General features: G+C 40.4%; 2 protein-coding genes across 4 annotated transcripts in view; both read left to right on the top strand.

The window, feature by feature from the left end:
- The first annotated feature begins 655 nt into the window (after positions 1-655).
- rom1b (retinal outer segment membrane protein 1b) lies at positions 656-9,407 on the top strand. Of its 3 annotated transcripts, XM_054792909.1 has the most exons (6): positions 656-1,133; positions 1,257-1,418; positions 3,179-3,421; positions 5,075-5,262; positions 6,209-6,455; positions 7,745-9,407. In XM_054792909.1, the coding sequence occupies exons 2-6, from the start codon at positions 1,269-1,271 to the stop codon at positions 7,979-7,981; spliced, it is 1,065 nt and encodes a 354-aa protein (XP_054648884.1). In that variant the 5' UTR covers positions 656-1,133; positions 1,257-1,268; the 3' UTR covers positions 7,982-9,407. The 3 variants fall into 3 exon arrangements, with proteins under 3 accessions (XP_054648884.1, XP_054648883.1, XP_054648885.1); XM_054792908.1 differs by having other exon boundaries at positions 656-1,418; XM_054792910.1 differs by lacking the exons at positions 656-1,133; positions 1,257-1,418 and adding an exon at positions 1,870-3,011.
- Positions 9,408-11,857: 2,450 nt separating this feature from the next.
- Positions 11,858-22,621, top strand: part of ccdc88b (coiled-coil domain containing 88B) — a 74,619-nt gene continuing 63,855 nt past the window's right edge. Inside the window, exons 1-4 of the mRNA XM_054792522.1 lie at positions 11,858-11,867; positions 15,018-15,103; positions 17,519-17,667; positions 19,760-19,868. Of these exons, the coding sequence (XP_054648497.1) occupies positions 15,044-15,103; positions 17,519-17,667; positions 19,760-19,868 (318 nt within the window). The 5' untranslated portion in view covers positions 11,858-11,867; positions 15,018-15,043. The remainder of the gene's footprint in view (positions 11,868-15,017; positions 15,104-17,518; positions 17,668-19,759; positions 19,869-22,621) is intronic.

Raw genomic sequence — 22,621 nt, 5'->3', positions numbered from 1 at the left:
ATATTGGGTAATGCAAGCATAAAAGCAGCCAGTGCAATACATTGATGAGACAATAGCCACCTCAGGAACTACGCAGTCCAGAGAAAAACAACAAGGAACTGCTAATGTGTTAGTCTGTTTCCTTGTTTATGTCTAATATGTCTTACTTTCTCTGTTTATATCTATTATATCGAGTAATACAAAATGTGAAGGTGACTATAGGGGTGTTATTTCATGTCTAGAGGGCTCTAGTAATATAAAAAAACGTATTTATAAGATCTTAAACTGGTTTTCTATGCCATAACTACCAAACTATTCAGTTTATTAACATTGAATTCTACTTAGTGGAAATTCCCATATCGCAGCTGGGTCTAGCACGAGGGATTACGTATTTTGGAGCTCTCCAAGAAGCCCAAACTGGGTCTTATTATGTCTGTACAGCAGAATGAATGCAAACATGTTTACTATGACGTGTAAGTGTTGCCTCAGGTCTCTTGGGCATGCATGGTGTGTCACATGGCTGTATAAGGACAGTAAAAGCTGTCCTGACATGGGCCCTCCCTTTCTATGTTGTGCATCAGAACAAGTTTGCTGATCAGACACTGGCCTGCTTTCCCATTGGCCCCTGGCTCCTAATAGGATCCCATCTGGGGGAGGGGATTAGGGCTCCATTCTCTCCACTGTGCCCATTCTCTGCGTCCTCCAACCATGGCTACTGCGGTTTAGGGGGGGGCGCCGCAAAAATATCCAAAAAAACCCCAAAAGAGAACACTAGGGTGCCATCAAAAGACAGCCAGATCACACCAAGAGAAGGACCTCTTTGACTGTAAATCGGAGTGGAGGGGGGGTTGACCGCAGTGTGACCACGTACTTGATTGGAAAGCCAGGAACATTTATAATATTTCAACTTTTCTTCAACAATTGTCAACTTTTTATTCACTTTTTTCCCCCCCATCTGGAATTACCCAAAAATCACTGGGGGGCAAAGTCAACATCCATATGAATTTGTGCTTTTGGATTACAGTCTGAGATTGACCGCGTCCTCTAGCATCCAAGGGATCTACCTGCTTATCCGCTTCACCTGGAACAACTTAGATGAGCTCAACTTGTTGATAACTCAACAAGACCGCTGGATTACGACACGACCTCCCTCTGTGCGTTTTTATTTGATTTGATTTTGATGCCACCCCTGGATTCACAAAGCATACCCGAGTAGAATTCTCACACTCCTGACCTTTAAGTGCAACTCCTGCTCTTCTTTCTGGTGTTCGGAGCAGAGCTAAGGAGCCATGGTGCTGCTGAAGATGAAGTTCACCCAGCAGAGGCGGGTGCGCCTGGCACAGGGCTTGTGGCTCTTGTCCTGGATGGCCGTGATGTGCGGGTCCTTCATCTTTTCTCTGGGGGTCTACCTTAAGATAGAGCTGCTCCGTAGGGCGGAGGTAAAGATGGATGAAACAAATGCGTTCATGAGTGCAGGGGTGTCCCAAGTGTGGCACGGGGGCTATTTTCAGTCTAAAAATACAATTAATTCATTGTTTTCATTGTATGTGGCCCCTGCTGCAAAAGGTTTGGACAGCCCCGTATATACAAATAAATACAAGAAGAAATGAAATGAAAAAATATACTCATTAAAAATGTATAAAAAATATAATCTATATTTCGGGATATAAATTTTATTCTTATAATGTGCCGCGGGCCAATAAAAAGCAAGCTGTGGGCTGCAAACGGCCCCCGGGCCCCACCTTGGACACCCCTGGTCCAAACCTTTGACTGATTTTGTATATACAAATAAATACATGAATAAATTAAATTAAAAGAAATTAAAAAATGTAAATATTCTAAAATAAATATATATTTTCCCAATTTTTGCTGCGGTTTTTGGTTTAATTTTATTCCTATAATGTGCCGCAGGCCAATAAAGTACAAGCTGTGGTCCACAAAGGCTACCAGGCCGTACTTTGGACACCAGTGGTCCAAACTATTGACTTGTCCTGTTTATACAAATAAATACAAGAATAAATAAAAAAAAAATAAAATGTATAAAATAATTATAAAATAAACATATTTTTCCCAATTTTTGCTGGATTTTTTTGGTTTAATTTTATTCTTATAATGTGTCGCAAGCTAATAAAAAACAAGCTGCGGGCTCCACTTTGGACACCCCTGGTCCAAACCTTGTTGTATATATACAAATAAATGAAATTAAAAGAAACAACAAATATTAAGTAAAATGTATAAAAATATTCTAAAATAAATAGATTTTTCCCAATTTTTGCTGTTTTTTTTTTGGTTTAATTTTTTATTTCAGTTCAGGCTAGAGCAGTATTTTCTGTCATGCCCCCACTGGGGACAGAAATGTTATCTAATTATTTATCTGCACTGTACAGAACAGAACTCAAAACGGGAACCAGAGAAATGCAACCAAGTGTAGAGCAGTGAAGAATACAAGCATCAGAGTCCAAATGCATGCTGAGTACGACAAATTCATACATGTTGGCAGGTCTGCACTAACACTGAAAGTCCTACCTGCCTCTCACGACCCCCATGACAGTTCACCGCGTCCCCCCCCGCCATTTGAGAAGCACTGGGTTAGAGTAAATAAAATGCATACAACGTGAATACCGCAACCTACAAGGTGAAGTTTGTCACCTCATTGACGTTTGATTGGCTCACATGGAAAGAAAAGCAGCTGACAGTACAGAAGATGTTATCGATCACCAGCGAGAGCATTGCTGCTGCAGTCTTGTGATTGTGAAGCAAAGTGTTATTGATTTGCAGCAGAAGTAACATTGACTGATTGATGCGCAATGAAGGCTGCATAAGGACAACACTTGCTTTAAAAAGTCCCAGCATGAAGCCTGGGTGCCCTCCCAAGAATACTGATTGGTATACCGATACTGAATAGTGAGTGATCCGCAATCTTGTGCTCAGATGATTTCAATCGATTCTGCTCCGAAGCCCTCTTTTTGCACACCGGCTAGTCAAAGGGAACAACATGACGACTTCATGCGATTCATCAACATTGATGAAAAGTGAGCAGACTTCTAATTACGGTATAAGGATGATGGATGGTAGCAGTTTTGTGCAGTACTGCTACCATGATAGTGTGCAAGTGTAGTCTAAATAAACCCTGACGCTGAATCTTGGTGACTTTCAGTATGACTTGAGGTCATTTCCTGTTCCCTTTTCACTTCTAAAGGTGATGGATAACACAGAGATCCACGTGGTGCCCAACATCCTCATGCTGGTCGGCCTGGCCTCCATCGGCACCAACTGGGTTGCCGGCCGAGTGTGCCAGGACTCCTTGGACCCGAGTCGCTTCCCGCGCTGGAAGGTTCTCCTGCTGGGGTGGTACGCCGTGGCCGCGCTCCTCTGCTGCCTGCTCATCACCGTGGTGGTGCTCAGCTACGCCCTGCAGGGCCGCCTGGAGGAGTCCTTGAAGGTGGGATCACACATGCACATGCACATGCACATCCATCTCACTGGCCACAACGTTAGGAACAGCCGCACAACTTAACAGGATCCAGTGCAAAGACAAAGTCTGCTTTTACAAAGATAATGTGTATTACAGTACTGGAACAGGATCTTTTATTCTTGTGCTCGTCATTTCCAGGCGTACGCCCCAACTGCGTCATATTGACAAGCTTCATATTGAGCACCTTCTTATTGAGCTAAGAAAGGTTATGGAAATATTACAAACACCTCCAAGTATGACGCCAGGCAGTTCTACACCACTGCAAACTGCAACTGATATCAAATTCAATATAAATATTAAAATTTATATATTTTTAAAAGTTCAAAGGATGCGGGGGTGCCACTTTGATATTTTTATGTATTTTCAAATTTTGTAAAAAGGCAAAAAACAAAAAGTATATATATTTAAAAACAAAGCTTTGTTTTATTCTAAGTTATTAATATCTACATTCCAGCGAATTCTCATTACATTTTGCCTTTTTGCTTTATTTTTCCCATTTTGTTTAATTTTATTTCTACAGTATAATGTGCCACTGGCCAATAAAATACAAGCTGCGGGCCGCAAATGGCCCCCGGGCCGCACATTGGACACCCCTGGTCCAAACCTTTGACTGCTCCAGCAAATACAAACAAATACAAGAATAAATAAAACATATGCATTTAAAATGTATAAAGAAATATTCTAAACTAAATATACTGTCTATGTTTTTATGTTTTTTTGGTTGAATTTTAGTCCTGTAATGTGCCGCGGGCCAATATAATACAAGCTGCGGGCCACAAATGGATTTCGGGCCGCACTTTGGACACCCCTGGTCCAACCCTTTGACAGGTTCTGTAAATACAAATAAATACAAGAATAAATTATATATATATACTGTATATATATAAATTAAAAATATATAAAAAATATTCTAAAATAAATCTTTTTTTCTCAATTTTTGCAGTTTTTTTTTGTTTAATCTTATTTCTCTAACGTGCTGCAGCCACAAATGGCCTCTGGGCCGCACTTTGGACACCCCAGGTCCAACCCTTTGACTGGTTCTGTAAATACAAATAAATACAAGAATAAAGGAAAAAAAAAAATATATATATATATATATACTGTATATAAATTAAAAATGTATTAAAAATGTATTTAAAATATTTTAATATAAATAATTTTTTCTCAATTTTTGCTGTTTTTTTTAGTTTCATCTTATTTCTGTAATATGCTGTGGGGTGCAAACGGCACCCGAGGCCGCACTTTGACCCCCCCGCTGGTCCAAACCTTTGACTGGTACTGTAAATACAAATATATACAAATATAAATGAATTTTAAAAAAATTAAAAATAGAAATGAAAAATGTATTTAGAAAAATCTAAAATAAATCTATTCATAGTGTGATTAATGAAATGTAAAAAATGCCAGTCCAAAGAAAAACTCTCAAAACTAAGATGTTGGGTTTCAGTTTTGAATTGCAAGTAGTTTACTCTTCTTTGGGAAGCCAATCGACAGTGTTTAAATATCTGCTGTGGGAATTTCCCATTCACTTAGAGCAACAAACCATGTGCGTACAACGTAATAAACACGAGAGTGTCAAATAGGGAAATGAAAACACCTACCCCCCTTCTCTGGTCTCAGGTCGGTTTGAGGAATGGCATCCGCTTCTACAAGGACACGGACGTTCCGGGGCGCTGTTTCCAGAAGGAGACCATCGATCGTCTGCAGATGGAGTTCCGTTGTTGTGGAAACACTAACTTCAGGGACTGGTTTGAAGTGCAGTGGGTCAGCAACAGATACCTGGACTACACCTCCAAGGATGTCAAGGAGTGAGTGCATGATGATGCAGTGATGAGAGGAACATTTTTAACATCACACCTCACCTTAACCCATTCAATACCAAAGACGTATTTATATGTTTTTATAAACCCCAACGCCTGATCCCAAAGACATATTTAGATATTATAGATTTTTTTGCGCGAGAGGCAAAAAGAGGTGATGACACAACTGCACACTAATGGATGTCACTTTTAGAGCAGTTTTAAGCTATAAAAACGGCCACAAGGTGGTGGAAGTGCATTTGATAAGAGCACGTAAAAACACACTCGGCAGCAAGGAGGAAGTGGAAGAGCATGGAGGAGGGAAGCGTGCTAAAGGTTACGCGTTGTAGAAAAATTTTAACGCATGCACACAAACACGCACACACACGCACACGCGTGCACACACAATACAACCCATTTGTAAAAGAACCCTTTTTTGTGTTGTTTATGTTGTGGTATAGTTGTTTAGATATTTGAGCTGTCACAAAAGCCCAAACATTGTGTCAAAGTGAAAGTTATGCTTGAAATGTATCTTTTCACAAAAAGCTGGTTTACCTCCCTTTTTAGTGGGGAGCTGATATTTTCCTGAAACTGACCTATTTTCTACTGTTGATTACTAAAGAACGGAAAAAGGGAGAAGCAAACCTTTTTTTCCGATGAAAGACGGGAGCCTAATCTTTCTTTTGGTAGGTTCCATGTTTATATAACCATAGCACACAATGTTCTGTGTGCCTTGAAAGATCAAAATCGTCTAAAATGGCCGCTACTGAAGGGGTTGTTTTGGGGAAAATGTCTGGGATTGAATGAGTTAAAGACAGAAATTAGTACATTTAAACACAGTTGTGCTAGTCAAAGACAAAATGAGTGAAAGCTAAGCTAAAAGTAACGTTTCTGTGACGTCTTTTACATTAATAAAACACTTCACATTCCCTATGTGCCTTCTCCGATTCTCTAGTCGCATCCGCAGCAACATAGATGGGCGCTTCCTGCTGGATGGCGTCCCCTTCAGCTGCTGTAACCCAGCGTCCCCTCGGCCCTGCCTGCAGTACCACCTGACGGACAACGCCGCCCACTACAATTACGAGTTCCAGAACGAAGAGCTCAACCTGTACAACCGCGGTTGCAGGGAGGCTCTCATCGACTACTACATGGACCTGATGAACTCCACTGGTCCCGGTGTGCTGTCTGTCATCTTGATACAGGTGGATCACGCTGTCACTACACATACCGTATGTCACTACAGCTATGCTCTACTTTGGGGAGGTGCAAAGACCTTTGAGGCTCAAGACTTGAGGAACATCTGTACCTTCAGGATGGCGCACATGTAGTTTTGAAGAGGGTTGTCCAGAGTGCACATTCATAAAAATATCATTTAACAATAAAACAAGCAAAAAAAAAAATCAATGAAGTCAAATATTAAGAAATAATGGATTATTTTCAAGGCACCCAAAGCACTGGAGGCAAGGGGGGGTGAAGTGTCCTGCCTAGGGACATAACGACTGTGACTGGGTGGCGGGAGAGAGGAATGAACTGCCAACCTTCCGGTTTCTGGAGGGCCTGCTCGACCTCCTGAGCCGCAGCTGCAAGAAAATTGAAATACAGTAGTTTTTTGGTTTAATTGTATTTCTCTAATATTCTATAACGGCCACCGCGCCGCACTTTGGACACCCCCTTTCATTGGCTCTGTATATGCAAATAAATACACTAATAAATGAAATTAAATAAAATGTGTAAATTAAAAATTTATTAAAAATACAAAATATTAAGAGAATAACGTCGTAATATTATGAGAGGAAAAAATGACTTTTTTAAATTATGGGAATAAAGTTCTTATTATGATAAGAAAATTTCCAAGAAGAAAGTTGACATACAGTAGTTGAAAAAAAAAGCGAAAATTGGAAAAAAACAGCTGTAATTTTATGAGAATAAAGTCAAAATATTAAGAGAAGAAGTCGTATTCTAATGAGGAAATTTGCAATTTTACGCAAATTTCTGGAAAATTTGGTTGGGGAAAAAGTTCTAATATGGGAATAAAGTCAAAATATTATGGGAATAAAGTCATAATTACAAGTAGCTGAAACAGTTGGAAAATGTAAAAAAAAAAAGCTGTCATTTTTTGAGAATAAAGTCAAAATATTACGAGAAATAATTCATATTCTAACAAGAAAAAAAGTTGCAGTTTTACAAGAATAAACTTGTAATATTATGAGGAAAAACAAAGTCACTTTTGTCGCATAAAGTTGAAATATTGAAGAAAAAAATGGTTATTTTTTTGTACATCTTTGCTGACATCGCAAAGATAAGATGGAGTTTAATAAAACATACAGCATATTTAACTTGTATCTATAATATCAAAGTGGCCCTTGCATTCTTTCATTTTTCAAATGAAACAACTCAAATTGTGATAAAATGGTGCTTGTCATTTTTTTTGTTTTTTTTGCAGGTAGGCATCAATTAACTCTAAGACCTTCCTTGCTTCTCTTGTGTGCAGATGTCAGTCCTGTTCAGCCTGCGCTACCTGCAGACCTCCGTGGAAGGCGCCATGGCCCAGGAGCACCCGGAGGGTGACAGCGAGGGTTACCTTCTGGAGAAGGGAGTGAAGGAGACCTTGGAGGAGGCCAAAGTCAAAGCCCTGCTCTTGATGAAGTTCGGCCAGGTGGACCCGAGTGCGACCGAGGGCACTGCTGACATCGCGGAGAAGGACGCTGCCACGCCTTCTTCCAGCTAGATGACTGATTCACATCTGACAAAAAAAGAGCAAGGCATGTCAGAAGTGGATGGGTGATTAGGGAGGGTCATGTTTCAGTTTTCTTGGTTGTGTGAGTTGACTGGTGGCTGGTAGAACATCGGTTTTGTCAAATGATTTAAAACAATGAATCAAATTAATCAGCTTTCAAATTAATTCATCATGATTAATCACCATTTGCGACCATGTGTGAAATATGCCCATTTTTGCTGCATTTTACGAAGAGAGAGATAAATGACAGGACAGGATTATATTTACACTCATGGAAAAAGTGATTAGACCACCCTTGTTTCTTCGGTTTCTTGCTCATTTTAATGGCTGATACAACTAAACGTACCTTTGTTTGGACAAATATAACAATGACAACAAAAAGAGCTCATGTATTTGCCCAAACAAAGGTACCTTCAGTTGTATCAGGCATTAAAATGAACAAGAAACTGAAGAAACGAGGGTGGTCTCATCATTTCTTCCATGCCTGTATATGTTTGCATATATTAGCAGCTCCAACTGAACTGAAAGTTAAAATCAAACTAAAAGATAGCACACATGTCTGAAAATGTATTTGCTTAACGCTAGTCTCTTTCAGTAGCAGCAGCATCACACTTTAATTTCGTTAATATGAGCCATGACGGGTTGCATTCAAAGACACCGCGTAACTTAAGTTGAATTCACATTTTAAGTGTAGAGATTTCCGAGCATGTATCAAATTGTACTTCCGCAGTAAGAATTAGGTTAGTGAGAGATAAGAATATCAACTTGCTGTTTTTCTTTGTCTTGCTGTTTATTTACACCACACATACACGCATGATAAAGAGATTTTGGGAGTGTCCGTGAATGCATCCCACGGTCGACAAGTGACATTGAGGAAGTGTCGCTCCCAGAGGCGTGTTTGTGAGTTGGAGATACACATATGGTGTTGGAATAAAGTTATTAAAGAGCGGCAGACTCTGTGGGGACACTATTGTGGCTCCGTCTGCCGTCATAACAGAGAGATGTGGCTTGGCGTGACGAGCACGCGTCAATGACGGTATAAAATTAATGAAACAAATTAGTTCCTACAGCTATTTTTGACAGCCCTAGTTTTGACACATTATAGGCTTGATTAACGCTCCAACCAAGGCAGCAGCCAAAACAAGGCAACACAAACGGAATCTTATATCAGGCCATAAACCTCATCAACGCGTGATCAGAGGTTCTGTTCATGAGATTCTTTTAGCGGGTTTAGTTGACACAAATAGATGCAAAATTAACCTTCTGAGTCCAATTGGACCTGATGTGCGCAGTATTAATCATCTCACAGCACTTAGGGTTTGTACCAAACTGCAATGTAATGTTTAGCACGCTGTTTTTTAAGTGGCAATGCATGTATTGTACGTATAGCACATTAAAGGTAGACCTTTTTAACCGCTTCGTAGTGTCTGCTTCTGTTTGTACATGGAGCCATACAAAAGAAAATGAAGCTAGAGTGATTTATATGGCTGGATTAAGTGTGTCAGTGTGTGTGTGTGTGTGTCCTATATGAACCTGTCATCTTGTCTATGCTGGCAGCTCAGAAACAATCGGATAATCCCGGGTGTACTTTATCCTCGAAGTGCTGCACAGGCAGTAACCGCACACATACATGCACACGCACACACACACACTCACACACACACACGCGCACACACACACAGAGAGTAACTGGAGGTGCACGCATACAAAAGTGCTGCAAGTTCTTTTTCAAAAGCAAATATGCAAATAAACTACGATAGTGGTCTATCGCCTCATGCCAGACGTTCACAATGTGTGCTGCTTTCTTCTTAAATAACACTCTTACAACATAAGGCCACTGAATGTTTTGTTTTATTTATGCAGATACGGTACTGCCTTCAGTGGCTGCAGAGACGGCATGCAATTATTAAAAAAAATTACATTTAAAAATCATAGTCATGCGCAATGAGATGCTTCACATCCACTTACTAATACTGCTTAGGGGTGCAGAATAATTGTCGGACCAATTATTATCGGACCAATATCAGGGCATTATGATGTCATACCGATAAATCCCATAAACCGATAAATCCGAATAGCTTCGATAACCGATAACTTACAATAACACCCCAATGAGGGGAGATTACCCGTACTGTGCAGGTCAGCAAATCAAGCGCTCCTTTTTTTTCCTGCCTGTGGTCGTAACTTCCCCTGACCTTGCTTGTAAACAAACATTCACTCTCCAAGGAAGACATTTTGCGTGCTAGTAGTGCCAGATGCTAAATGAAAAAAAACATCAAGCACACAAAAAACCTTATCAGCAACCTGAAAGCGCCGCAGCGTTTGAAAAGTGTACAATGTTTGCCAGAGACCTCCGTGGTGGCAAACTGGCTGCTCGGAGCGTGTGCCCGAATAAAGTGCACCTTGCTGGGCCACAGCAGGTGGTTCCCTCCGCTCTATACTCTGGTTCTCCTGATAGTAGTGATGTGGTAGTAGTAATGTCATCATATTTCATTAAGACTAATCAACAGGTACAGTTGCTCAAATCCTAATTTCTTCCAGTCCTTCTTCCCTCCAGGTGTGTGCAAACTACAGTTGAACCCCTCTCATCACCTTTACATTTGTATTACTCAAAATAGTAGATATAATGACAGAAAATAAGCCATATTAGACATAAGTAAGATAACAGACTCACACATTAGCAGTTCCTTGTTATTTTTTTCTGGATAGCGTACTTTCTGTGGTGGCTTTCAGTAATACACTCGTATTACCCAATATAGTAGCAATAATAAGAGCAAATAAGACAATTAAGACATAAATAAAACTCCTGCTCCTGTCACAGCAAATGTGTTCCCTAGCACAGAGGTCCCCAACCACCGAGCCGGGGTCCAGTACCGGTGCGTGGGCGGGGCCGAACTGGGCCGAGGAAACCTTTCAGGTGCAATGTTAAAAAAATACACACACACAAAAAAAGTACTTTTGTAAATAACTAAATACAATTTTAAGTAAATTCACATCAATTTTGGAAATATGGGCAATTATTTTATTCCAAAAAATAATATTGTTTGAAGTTTTTGTATGTTTATGTTTTTTCTTGCGAGTGTCCCACTTTGATTGACAGTGCTTGAACGCACCATTGTACATACGCTAGCCTTCTCCCACTCTGCACAGATTGTCAACTATACTGTATTTTTATCGGGGTTTTTCACTTCATATTTGTTCCCAAATGCTGATACTCTGTGGGAATGCATAAAGGTAAAGTTTGATGACGTTATTGATTGCTAATGTGTATATTTGTTGTGTGCACAGCTTCAAGTTAATTCATGCTAGCACACTGGTCAAGCAGTGGCGCTACAATCTTCTCTGAAAAACAAACTCCAAGCTTATAGAGGTGGATGGTGGGTCTGTATTCACTTTGTGCTTTTAATTTGATGTTATTCCTGTCTTAGTTTTACATAATACATACTAAACGAGATAAATTACATCGCTATACGACCCCCACCATCGCCCCCAAATATAGGCTGTATTCAACACAAAAAACAGCAATAATTTATGAATTCATTACCGTATTTTCCGGACTACAAGTTTCGCTATTTTTCATGGTTTGGCTGGTCCTGCGACTTAGTTTTTTTTTCACCCATACGACAAAGAAGTTTTTTCTTGAAAAATATATAACTTCTTAGCTTATCTACATGTCGTGTGTTACAGAATATCAACGTGGCAAAGTTGGATCCTTTCATTTTTCACTATGTGGCCCTCGATGGAACGAGTATGGACACCCCTGCATTAAATTGTTGCTGAAAGTGAGTGTAAGTGGAAAAATGTGCAAGTACAAGTGGAACTTTTGCTCCATCACCACCAGAGGAGGCCAGCGCACCGTGCGTGACTGCAGCCTCAGGTGACGAAGCAACAGAATCATGACATGATTCATGGCTCTGATATGCTCATTTGCTGCTATGTCTGATTGGATCGAAAAGAAAATGTACATAAACCAAATGTGATGAGGAAGGACTTGTTTGTTTTGTACAAAGCACAAATGAGGAAATGAGGCCTCGTCATGAGATCTCAGCAAGCAGAGCACACATGATTTAGCAAACAGAACCAACATGACATGTGTTGTGCCAGGGCATACGTAGGTGCCACGGTGTAAAGGCAATGGTTTCATTTCTATACAACATGCTTACGTGTTACATTGGACTACATCACATACAGTATCACCATTCACAATTCCACATGTTCAAAAAGGAGTAGGAAGAAGCAAAGCTTATTCAATCCTACCCCCTCTCCGCTTCACATCAACTGCCAATACGTTTGCTCACTTCCTGCATTCCATAGGGGTTAAGGTTTGTAAAGCAATATTAACTCACTGACTGCCAGTCATGTTCAGAGCACAAAGCTCCATACTGGAAGAGTTTTCGGGCATTTTTGCAGAACTTTCAAGACCCACAGAATATTGACTTTTAGGACTACATAAACATTGAAACTATCGAAAGAAACTTTAGACTCTCTTCTTTCATCAGAAAAAAAGTTTCTTTCTAGCCTTTTTGGGCCTTCACATAGAACATAGGGTAGTTTCAGCAAAAACACCAGAATTTGACCAAAAAACAGAGAAAACAAGCTTTTTCTGCAGAGAAGCAAATTGGAGCAGAGTGACGGTGGGGTCTGCTGGATGTGAGGATGAATCCCTGTTGCTGACCAATGCAGACGGCAGCCACTCGTCAGAAGAATCAGGGTCAAGTTCTGAGTCACCCGACTCTGAACTGCTTCTGGTGTCAGGCTCCGCTAACCGCTAGCTTGTTGCTTCGGCTGCCGTTGTCAACTGCATTTGTGTCCACGTCACCTACATCACCCATGTCACCTCTATCTTCCGCGATGGCGTCACTACTAAAGGCAGATCCACCGCCAGACAAGCTATGTGATAGTGTTAGCGGCCTGTATTTTTTGTCTCCGCTCGATTTCTACATGTGTTTCACCATTTTCCTCTCTCAACCTGCAATCCGTCGCCTTCATAGACAATCTGTCGCTGCTGGTTGGAGGAAAAGAGAACTGTTGCCCCCGACTGGGACAGAACTACTGTACGTTGCCTACAAGTCAGAAATTCAAACACAAGATGAATACGACTTTGATCTGTAGCCCCCACGTAAAAAAGCAAAAGACGTCATAGATGTCTTTGGCAGTCAACGTTACTTTTTAAGATGTCAACAGACGTCTTTGGCAGTGAAAGAGTTAATAATGTACATAATAATTGATGAAGAAATGAGCAGTTGGCAGTAACAGTTGGATGATGAGTGAGTACAGACAATGTACTACTTCAAGTAGTGTACATGTACTCTAAAGTGCAAGAGTGGTCAGACATAGCATTGCATGCGCACTGTGCTTCACGACTCTTCTTCCCTCTTTGCACTTTGTAAACATCAATTGCTTGTACTGTTTCTTGAAACGGATCATCTGAGTACCATGTTTGACTTCTTTATTCAATCCATTTTAAATTAAAGTTTTTATTATTAAGAAAGAAAAAAAATCCAAAGCTACATGGCCCTGTGTGACAAAGTGACTGCCCCCTAAACCTAATAACTGGCTGGGCCCCCCTTAGCAGCAACAGTTGAACTTTTTGGAAGGTGTGTGTCCCATTAGATCTGGCGTAAAAGTCGGTCACATTTCAGCAAAAGAACATCATACCAACAGTAAAATATGGTGGTGGCAGTGTGATGGTCTTCAGGACCTGGAAGACTTGCTGTGATAAATGGAAGCATGAATTTTGCTGAAGTAGAATGTTCGGCCATCTGTTGGTGACCACAAGCTGAAACCAAGTTGGGTTCTGCAGCAGGACAATGATCCAAAACACACCAGCAAGTCCACCTCTGATTGGCTGAAGACTTTGGAGTGGCCTAGTCCAAGTCCTGACCTGAATCCTATTGAGATGCTCTCGCATGACCTTCAAAAGACGCTTCATGCTGGAAAAGCCTCCAATGTGGCTGAATGACAACAATTCTGCAAAATTCCTCCCCAGCGCTGGAAGAGACTCATTGCAAGTTATCACAAACGCTTGATTGCAGTTGTTGCTGCTAAGGGGGGCCCAACCAGTTATTAGCTTTAGGGGGCAATCACTTCTTCACACTGGGACATGTAGCTTTGGATTTTTTTCCCTTAATAATAAAAAGTTTCTTTTTAAAAAATGCATTTTGTGTTCATTTGTGTTGTCATTGACTAATACTTAAATTTGTTTGATGATCTGAAACATTTAAGTGTGACGAACGTGCAAAAAAATAAGAAATCAGGAAGGGGGCAAACCTTTTTACACCACTGTATGTATGCCAGCGGTCCCGCCTCCACCCACTGAGTTCTATGAGTTCTACAAACCCACTAAGATACTGAAAGCAATGCACAGAGTGAATCCTCCTCCTTCCTGTTTGGGGGCGCGAGATGAGGAAAAACAGATGCACATCCATGTGGCAATACATTGAGGCCAGCAAAATTATCCAGTTCTTTTGATTTATTGTATGATCAATAAATTAATTTATTATCAACCAAGGCCCTCTTGCCCACGAGTTCTTTTTTGAACGAGAAATCTTCTCACATTTTAATCTCGCGAGATCTTGTGACACCCCAAATTAATTGTGTCAAATGCTTCTGTTAAATCCATAAATGCTGCAGCTGCGCATTCTCTGCACACTCTATAGCATTGGTCATTTCCTCGGTTATTTCAATAGGTGCCATCAAAGTGCAAATGTTAGCTTTGTATCGGTACTGGCTGATCGCGATAAGTTCATTCTTATTTGTAAATGTATCTGACCTGTTGTTCATGGGGTGTGGAAAGAAGACGAGCTTAACAGACCCAGCGTGCGCCTTCTGACAATTCCGGTGCGGTTTTGCAATGAAACTACGAGTCACAGCTAGAGAGGAAGAGGCGGTGTTGAGGAGGAGGCAGAGAGGAAGGGAGCGTGTCGAAGGGCCTCCCAAATGTCAAACGACTCGACTTGACAGAGGATGGACTCTGTGAGAGTCACTACGTATCACTGCACTGATATTGTTTGTTAATCACCTCTAGCGTCGCTCAGCGATTGTGGCGCTACAATGGACTCGAGTGTGATGGAGATAATGGAGGAATTCATGGAGAGTGCGTTGGTGCAGTGGGTATGTCATTTATCATTTATCACTCTTGCCCAGAGAAAAAGGTCATCTTTTTAACAATGGTGGAGAGAAAGTGTCTGAATCATATCTCCAGATAGTTTACCATTAACTAGTGCGCTTGAAAATAGATCCGTTTCGAAATAGATGGTCATTGTGTGCAGCAAAAAAGAGCCTACTTCTCCTTTTTTAAAAGCTTCCTTTGCCTCTTCATAACCACTTTTTTCCCCATCTCAGCTGTCACACTTCCTGCCCTTGGCCAAAAAATCAGCTGTTGTGTTTGCCTCAACAGCAACTGTGGATTTGTAAAAGACAGAATATGAAGTTGTTTTCCACAAGCAATCAGCCTGAAGGTCTCCCGAATTTAGGATGCAAAAACCTTGCAAGGTTATTTGTGGTACTGGTCAAGTTCATCAGCGTGCCTGCAGCTCGCTTTAGGGGATATCAACAGTGCACTTAGTCAGTGCCATTGGAGCTTTCTTCCTGCTAGTCATGCACTGAATGACGTACTGCACCTTGTTTACCACACAAACCAAGATGGGGTCGTTTCTCTATTGAGGTAGAAATAAACTTCATTATACAGTTGGCCCTTGTTTATCGTAGTTAATTGATAATAAAATAAATAAATAATATAATAAAATAATAAAAGCCTCGACCGCGATAAGTGAACTTGCGAATTCAATAATAATAACAGAATATTGTGACGTTTATGCTCCTTTGCTGTGGTCTGCAACAATATGGCATGCAAAGAATAATCAGTGAAACAATGCAACCGACGGTTAACGTACATTATATGTAGAGATGTCCGATATTGGCTTTTTTGCCGAGAGCCGATATTGTCCAACTGTCAATTTCCGATTCGGATATCAACAGATACCGATATGTGTAACATCACATAATAATTCATGTATTACATATCTTATATAAGAATACCTTTGTGTTTCTTCTGCCTTGATTTAGGTTATTTCTGGAAAGATTTCATTTATTCTTAGTTAAAGGGTATTGTTTAAAATAAAAGAATTTGCTGGTTATTATTTTGATTGACAGCTTTCATGTTCTTATTTTATATTCTTATTTTATTGCATTAAAACTACTATATACTGTATATATACTGTGTATGGGTTTTCGGCACTACTTTGATGATGGAATGTGAATTACTCCTGTGTGGGATCAACAGGCTTTGTTAGGCTATGTTAGCCATCAGAGAAGATCAAATACATTGTTTTTGGTGCTAGCTGTTTCCCAAGTATATTAGTGCGTGTGTGAATGTATCAATTTGAGGCATTCACTTAAATTTCTTTGTAGAAAGGCGCTTTATGAAAGTAAGTACATTATTTGCATTCACTTACAGCGTAGCCTTGCCGCATCCAATATGGCGGTGACGCTACTGTAAGGCTCAGCGCTCGATACGGCGTCTACGTATGTGGTTTTGACAGCAGCGCTTCCTGTTTCCCAGCGTGCTTTGCTGTGCTGTTGTTGTAAATGTTTGCTACGTTGCACGTTCAGGGCTCACATAGTTGTTGATTGTTGGTTGGCAGTGTCTTGTCTGTTGTTATCTACCTGTTATGTTACTGTGTGATTTTTTTTTTAGCTCTTTCTTTAAAGACACTGAGTAAGAATGCTATGTGGAATGGTAACACCTCACCCTCCTCCACGATTTCTATGGCGCTAGTAAGTTCATTGTGAGCTGTGTTGCTACTCTGCCTTCTTAATGAAAAGTTACTTCTTCATCCTTGTGAGCGGCACAGCATTAACTACGTGATTCAAAAATGTTTCCATTTTGTCACATTGGCGCTAAAATCTCTAAATTGGCTTTCATTGGAGGGAAAAAAACGATACCGATGTTATGCCAAAATCGTGCTGACAATTATTGGTGGCCGATATCGTCGGACATCCCTAAATATAAATAATTGCGCACTAGCACTCAGCAGCACTGAGCTAATAACAATTTAAACCTCACCTCTATGCATTGACGCACATCATCAACATTTGTGAACAAGGAAAAGGTGAAAGGAAGAAGAGAAAGTACACATCTGTCTGTGCAGCATCGGAGGAAGTCATACACGGACGTCTCAATCCGCATCAGACAAGACACAACTATGATGCGCTTAAGAACTGCCGAACAAAGTGGCCGCACACTTTTAATGCATAGCCATCAAACTTATTTACTTGTTTATATAACACACAGAGAGCTGTGAACAACTTCATGCTTTGTCTCCTGTACTGTACTCCCTGCGCTGTGCAGGGCTGTTCACATTAGGTGTTCAGGCGCATTACGTAACTCTAACTTAATGCAGTCACGCTGTTTTTAATTTCTATTCACGTACCTCCTAATACATTTGGCGTACCCTACTCTGGGAACCTTGGCTCTAGTACACCTGTTTTATTTCCAGCACCAACTTGACAATGTTTCTCTCCCAGGTTCAGCTCTTTGAGAAGATGGTGGAGATGGAGAACGGTGTCCCACTCTACAGTCAGTACATTGACGTGAACTCAGTTTCCCACAATGCCAAGGACTGCTACCTCAAGCTGACCAATGGGATTTTCCTCAATGAGGTCATGAGAATCATGTAAGGCTTAGTTACGATCATTGTTCCTAGCAAACACAGTTGCACTGCTTAGTTACTGCTAATTTATACATAAAACAGGAGAAGTACTGATTTGTGTGGCGAGTGTACTACAGAAACCCCACAATGTTAGTGCCTGAATATGTACTGTAAATATCTTCCCATTTGAAGTTGAATTCGTAAAGTACTGTGGATACTCCAAAGCTGAGTGTTACAATTTTGAGTTCAACCAACATATTCTGGAAAGATCTAACTAAACTTCACCATGCAAGATGACAACAAATCTTGTGAGACTTCAGCTCAGTGAGCATCTAAAGGACTGTGATGATAACCACAGAATGAGAACTCAAATGTAACATCAATATTAACGTATTAATAATAACCTTCACTCCTGATAAAAATGTTAAGAGCAGTTGAAAAATGGAATAAGAAGGTTCTAAGCAGAGATAAAAAAAAAAATGGGAGTAAGCAATTTCCTGAAAACAAGGATTAAAGTGAAATAGGCCGTTCATCAGCTGATCAAAAGTTTAAGAGCATAGCTGTCTGGAACTGATGTCCATTTTTATAAACTTTCCTTGCCATCCATCCCCAAATGCTCGATTGGATTTAGATGAGGGGAACACGCAGGATGGTCCAAAAGAGTGAGCTTATTCCTCTGGAAGAAGTGCAGCGTTGTCCTGTTGAAAAAGCCAGTCATTACCACACAGACGAGGGCCTTCAGTCATGAGGGATGCCCTCTGCAACATTTACACGTAGCCAGCAGCCGTTTGACGCCCCTGCACAACCTGAAGCTCCCTTGTTCCATTGAAGGATCATGATGATGCCCCCGCCACTGTGCTGTGTGGAAAACATCTCAGGTGGGATCTCCTTGTCATGCCAGTAACGTTGGAAGCCATCAGGACCGTCAAGGGAGAATAAAACTTTCCTCCACCTTTCAATGTCCCATGTTCGGTGCTGTCCTGCAAATTCCAAACGCCCAATTTTGTGGTCTTTTTCTTCTTAAAAGTCTTCTCTGGCGCATGGAGTCTGATGGTTATTGGACTGCACTCAGCACCAGTAAAGACGTTCATTTGGGCTGAGGATGGTCCCGTGTATTGACGGACAGCTAATGGGATTCTCCAGCTAATTTTTTTGGGTCTGCCACTTGACCTTTTTGTTCTAAGAGCCTCAGGATATTTTTGTGCTCTTCAACGTTTGATCAGCTGATGAACAGCCTATTTCACACACTTAATGCTTCTTTTCAATCAATTCCTTACTCTTAACATTTTTTATCCACTTCCATTTCTTCCTTTTGCATTTTGAAGCTCTACTTAGAACCTCCTTAAGGTCCAACAGTGCAAAATGTAAAATCTTGCAATTTTTCAACTGGTTTTAAATTTTTGATCAGGAGGTCTACAGTATGAATGACAGAAGTACCTGTGGAACACCACGAGGCCTGTCACCAATCTGAAGAGCAGTTTTACTTTATCTTACGTTTATTCTCCAGGGGTTAACATTATACCTGCATGACAGTTGATAATGTTAAAATGTTACTTAATACATTGCTGGCAGAGTTAATAACAGCTTTATGAGACAGTAGTACTCCAATGAATAGGACATTTTATTGCCTTGTATGAACTTGATGTACCATTTGTCACATTCATGTTGCTCGCATTGTTCCACAGTCACATTGATGAATGGCTTTTACAAGTGCCTCATTCATATTTTCCACAAATATCCACCAAATCATGAAATGGGCTCTGCATACACGCCACCCTGTCTGCGTTGTATATTCCTTATAAGGATGTGCAAATTTTAGCACATCAAAGCCATTTTTCTTGCAATTGACAAGAGAAGATGTGCTGTCAGTATTTGGCGGAAGGCTGATTAATCTGGCCTGACCTAACCTTGGTTATTTCAACAGCTAATTGCATGAGGATTCTCACTGGCTGCGTCTGGGGTTCATTAAAATTTTATTCACTGGCTTGAGAGATGCACCACTGCATACAGATTTTTCCATCATGGGGGGAAATGTGGCGCCAAGATGTTTGATCAGGCTGCAGTAAACCCACTTCTATGTCTATGTCACACGTCTGTGCTTGTGTGTGTGTCCCAGAGACCCCAACCCGAGGGTGGAGAGGCTGTACGACAGCCAGACAGACGACTACATGCAACGAATCCAGAACTTTTCCATTTTAAATCGACACCTCAGAGCCTTCTACCAGGTAGAGGAGGGTCGGGGGGTCACTGTGGGGTTGTGGGAGATGTCAAGATGCTAGATTAGATTATCAGGAGGGAAAGCAGCGGATTTAATAGAGCATGCAAAGCGTTTCTCTATAGACACGGCGCTTGTTTAGAGTCCTGGCCAAGGTTTTTAGTAGGATGGTAGGCTTGGCTACAGATACCGACGGGATTTCTTTGGTGTCTTTGCACATTTAAATGTAATGCACAAGGTCATGGATTTCAACACTAACCACTGCGTTGTTTTGCGACTCGGTTCAACAAAAAGTCAGTTTGTCCAGTCCCGTTAAAATACCATCCCGTCTCGTTCTTGTGAACCCAATATCGCGTTTCGTCTCGTGTCAAGAGCAGAGTGTATCGCATTGTCACCATTTAACAGCAAGTTCTTGCAATTTCTGGTTCAACACGACAACCTTATTACCCATTTCCATCTGTAATTGTAGCTTTTATTGCCTGACCCATTTCTGAGTGCTCTAGTGTTTGTGTTCTTTGGTGACCGTTTTGAATGTGGTCAAAACTGTGTGATGGTCCATTCTCACCGCACTCATTACTGTCAATGACCCACAACCTATTTTCTGACTAAGACCTTTTCTGCACAAGAGATACCTTGCACAGCACCAAACAGTGGCTTTATTATTCATGCATTCATTTATGGGTAACACTAATTTTCCCTTTGCACACGCACCTCTCTGCTAGTAAAAAATGTATACATTTATAATAAATCAGGGGTGTCCAAAGTGCAGCCCGGGGCCATTTGCACCACACTGTTGATGGACTGTTGGCCTGCGGCTCATTCTAAAAATACAATTTAACAAGAAAAAAAAAAGACAAAACCCGACCATAGCAAAAATGGAAAAATCAGCAGTAATTTTACAAGAATAAAGTCAAAACATTAAGAAAAAAAAGCTGTAATCTTACAAGAAAAAGTCGTAATTTTATGAGAATAACATCGTTTTATTAGCATAAAACCAAAATATTAACGCAAAAAGGTGTTTTTTTTGTAATATGAGAAACAAAACAACAAATAAAGTTGCAATTAGGTTGCGAAAGAAGTAATAATGTTACAAGAATAAAGACAAAATATTATGGAAATAAATTCAAAATTACAAAAAGAAAATGGATAAGAAATAAAAAAAAATGTAGAAATGGAAAAAAAACAACTGTAATAGTTTGAGAAGAAAATTAATATATTAAGAGAGAAAAGTCCAATTTTAATGAGAAAAAAGCCTATATTTTACAAGAATAAACTTGTAATATTCAGGAAAAATTGTGTTATTTTTTTAAGAGTCGTAATATTATAAGAAACAAACAAAACCAAATACAATTGTAATTTTTTGAAAATTAGGTTGGGGAAAAAGTTATAATATAGGAATTAAGTCATAATATTACAAATTTTTTTGACAAAGATTATTTAAGAAGAAGGTTGAAATATAAAAAAAAAACAACAAAAAAACAAATATGGGGGAAAAAAAGTGTAAAGACTTAAGTTGATACTAATAATAGGCTTTTCCACCTGCATGACTCAGCTGGGATGCAGTTTTTTCTTGAACTATATTTACATAAGTTGTTAGCATGTCTACATGTGTTGCTTTACAAAACACCAACGTGGCAAAGTTGCATCCTTTCATTTTTCACTATGTGGCCCTCGCTGGAAAAAGTTTGGGCACCCCTGTGATAGATGCTCAGTATTACTTTGCCAGTAATCACTGCAACTCTGACCTGCAAGCTCCACGAGTTTTGCGTCACCAAAAATGCAGAAAAAAATGCATTTTAAGATGAAAAAGTGGTGTTGTGGCTATTTTGGTGAAAGTACTAAAAACACTTCCAGCTCATTATAAATAGAAAAGCCTCTTAAAAGGCTGAAACAATCTTCCCAAAACATAACTCAAGGCTACAAGGGAGAGGCAGGGACAGGGGAGCGTGGTTTTAGCAGTAAGCGAGCAAGAACAGACGACAAGATGGAAAAGTGAAGCAACTATTAGTCTCAACGCAAGAACATCCCTCCTGGGTATATTGTAAATAGTTGGAAGTGCACTCAGGGGATGACTGTGCATTTGTGCTAACAAGAAGATGAAACAGGACATTTCCTTCCTGTTCGTCCCCGCCTATTATGAAGCAAATTGGGTGATTTTCTTGAAGCCGACCTGGTGGTTGAGGGTATGGATAAGCAGAATTGAGGAAAGGAGAGAGCTCTATCAAATAAGTAGCAGTATCATTCATGTTTTTTGCACAGTCAATGTGACTCTGACACACTTGTGTCCCTCCAGGAAGATTCAAGAGGCAGAGAAAGCCTCCCTGGTCAGGTTGACTCGCTGGTCACACAACATACGCCAAGGTTTCACTTCCCAATTTTTAGTGAATCACTCGTGTCCCCGAAAGCTCGGAGCGAAGCAAGTGTTAGGTCAGCATAGGACAACATCCTCCACTTTTGAGAGAAAAGGTGCTCAGATGGTTGCTTTTGTAGCGCCGCGTCTTCATACTCGCCTAAAACCAGGCTTTGCTACACATCTCAAAGTAAAGCCTATCTACTATTGTCAGTTAGTTACAGACCTGGGACCTGTCAGGTTGATCATTTTGTCTTTTTTCAGCGAACATGCTAACTGAGCATGATGTTGCTGTTAAAATGAGACTGGAATGTTAGCACTGTGGCTCATGAGGCTATGCTAGCGTTGCCAACATTTGCGTCCTCCTGTCCCACTCCTTAAAAGGAAAAGTGCACTTTTTGCAGGATTTTGCC

This window comes from Dunckerocampus dactyliophorus, chromosome 11, assembly GCF_027744805.1.
Source record: "Dunckerocampus dactyliophorus isolate RoL2022-P2 chromosome 11, RoL_Ddac_1.1, whole genome shotgun sequence".
In the NCBI taxonomy this organism is placed as follows: Eukaryota; Metazoa; Chordata; class Actinopteri; order Syngnathiformes; family Syngnathidae; genus Dunckerocampus; species Dunckerocampus dactyliophorus.
Note: the sequence above shows the minus strand (reverse complement) of the source record. Positions and strands in the feature narration are given on the sequence as shown.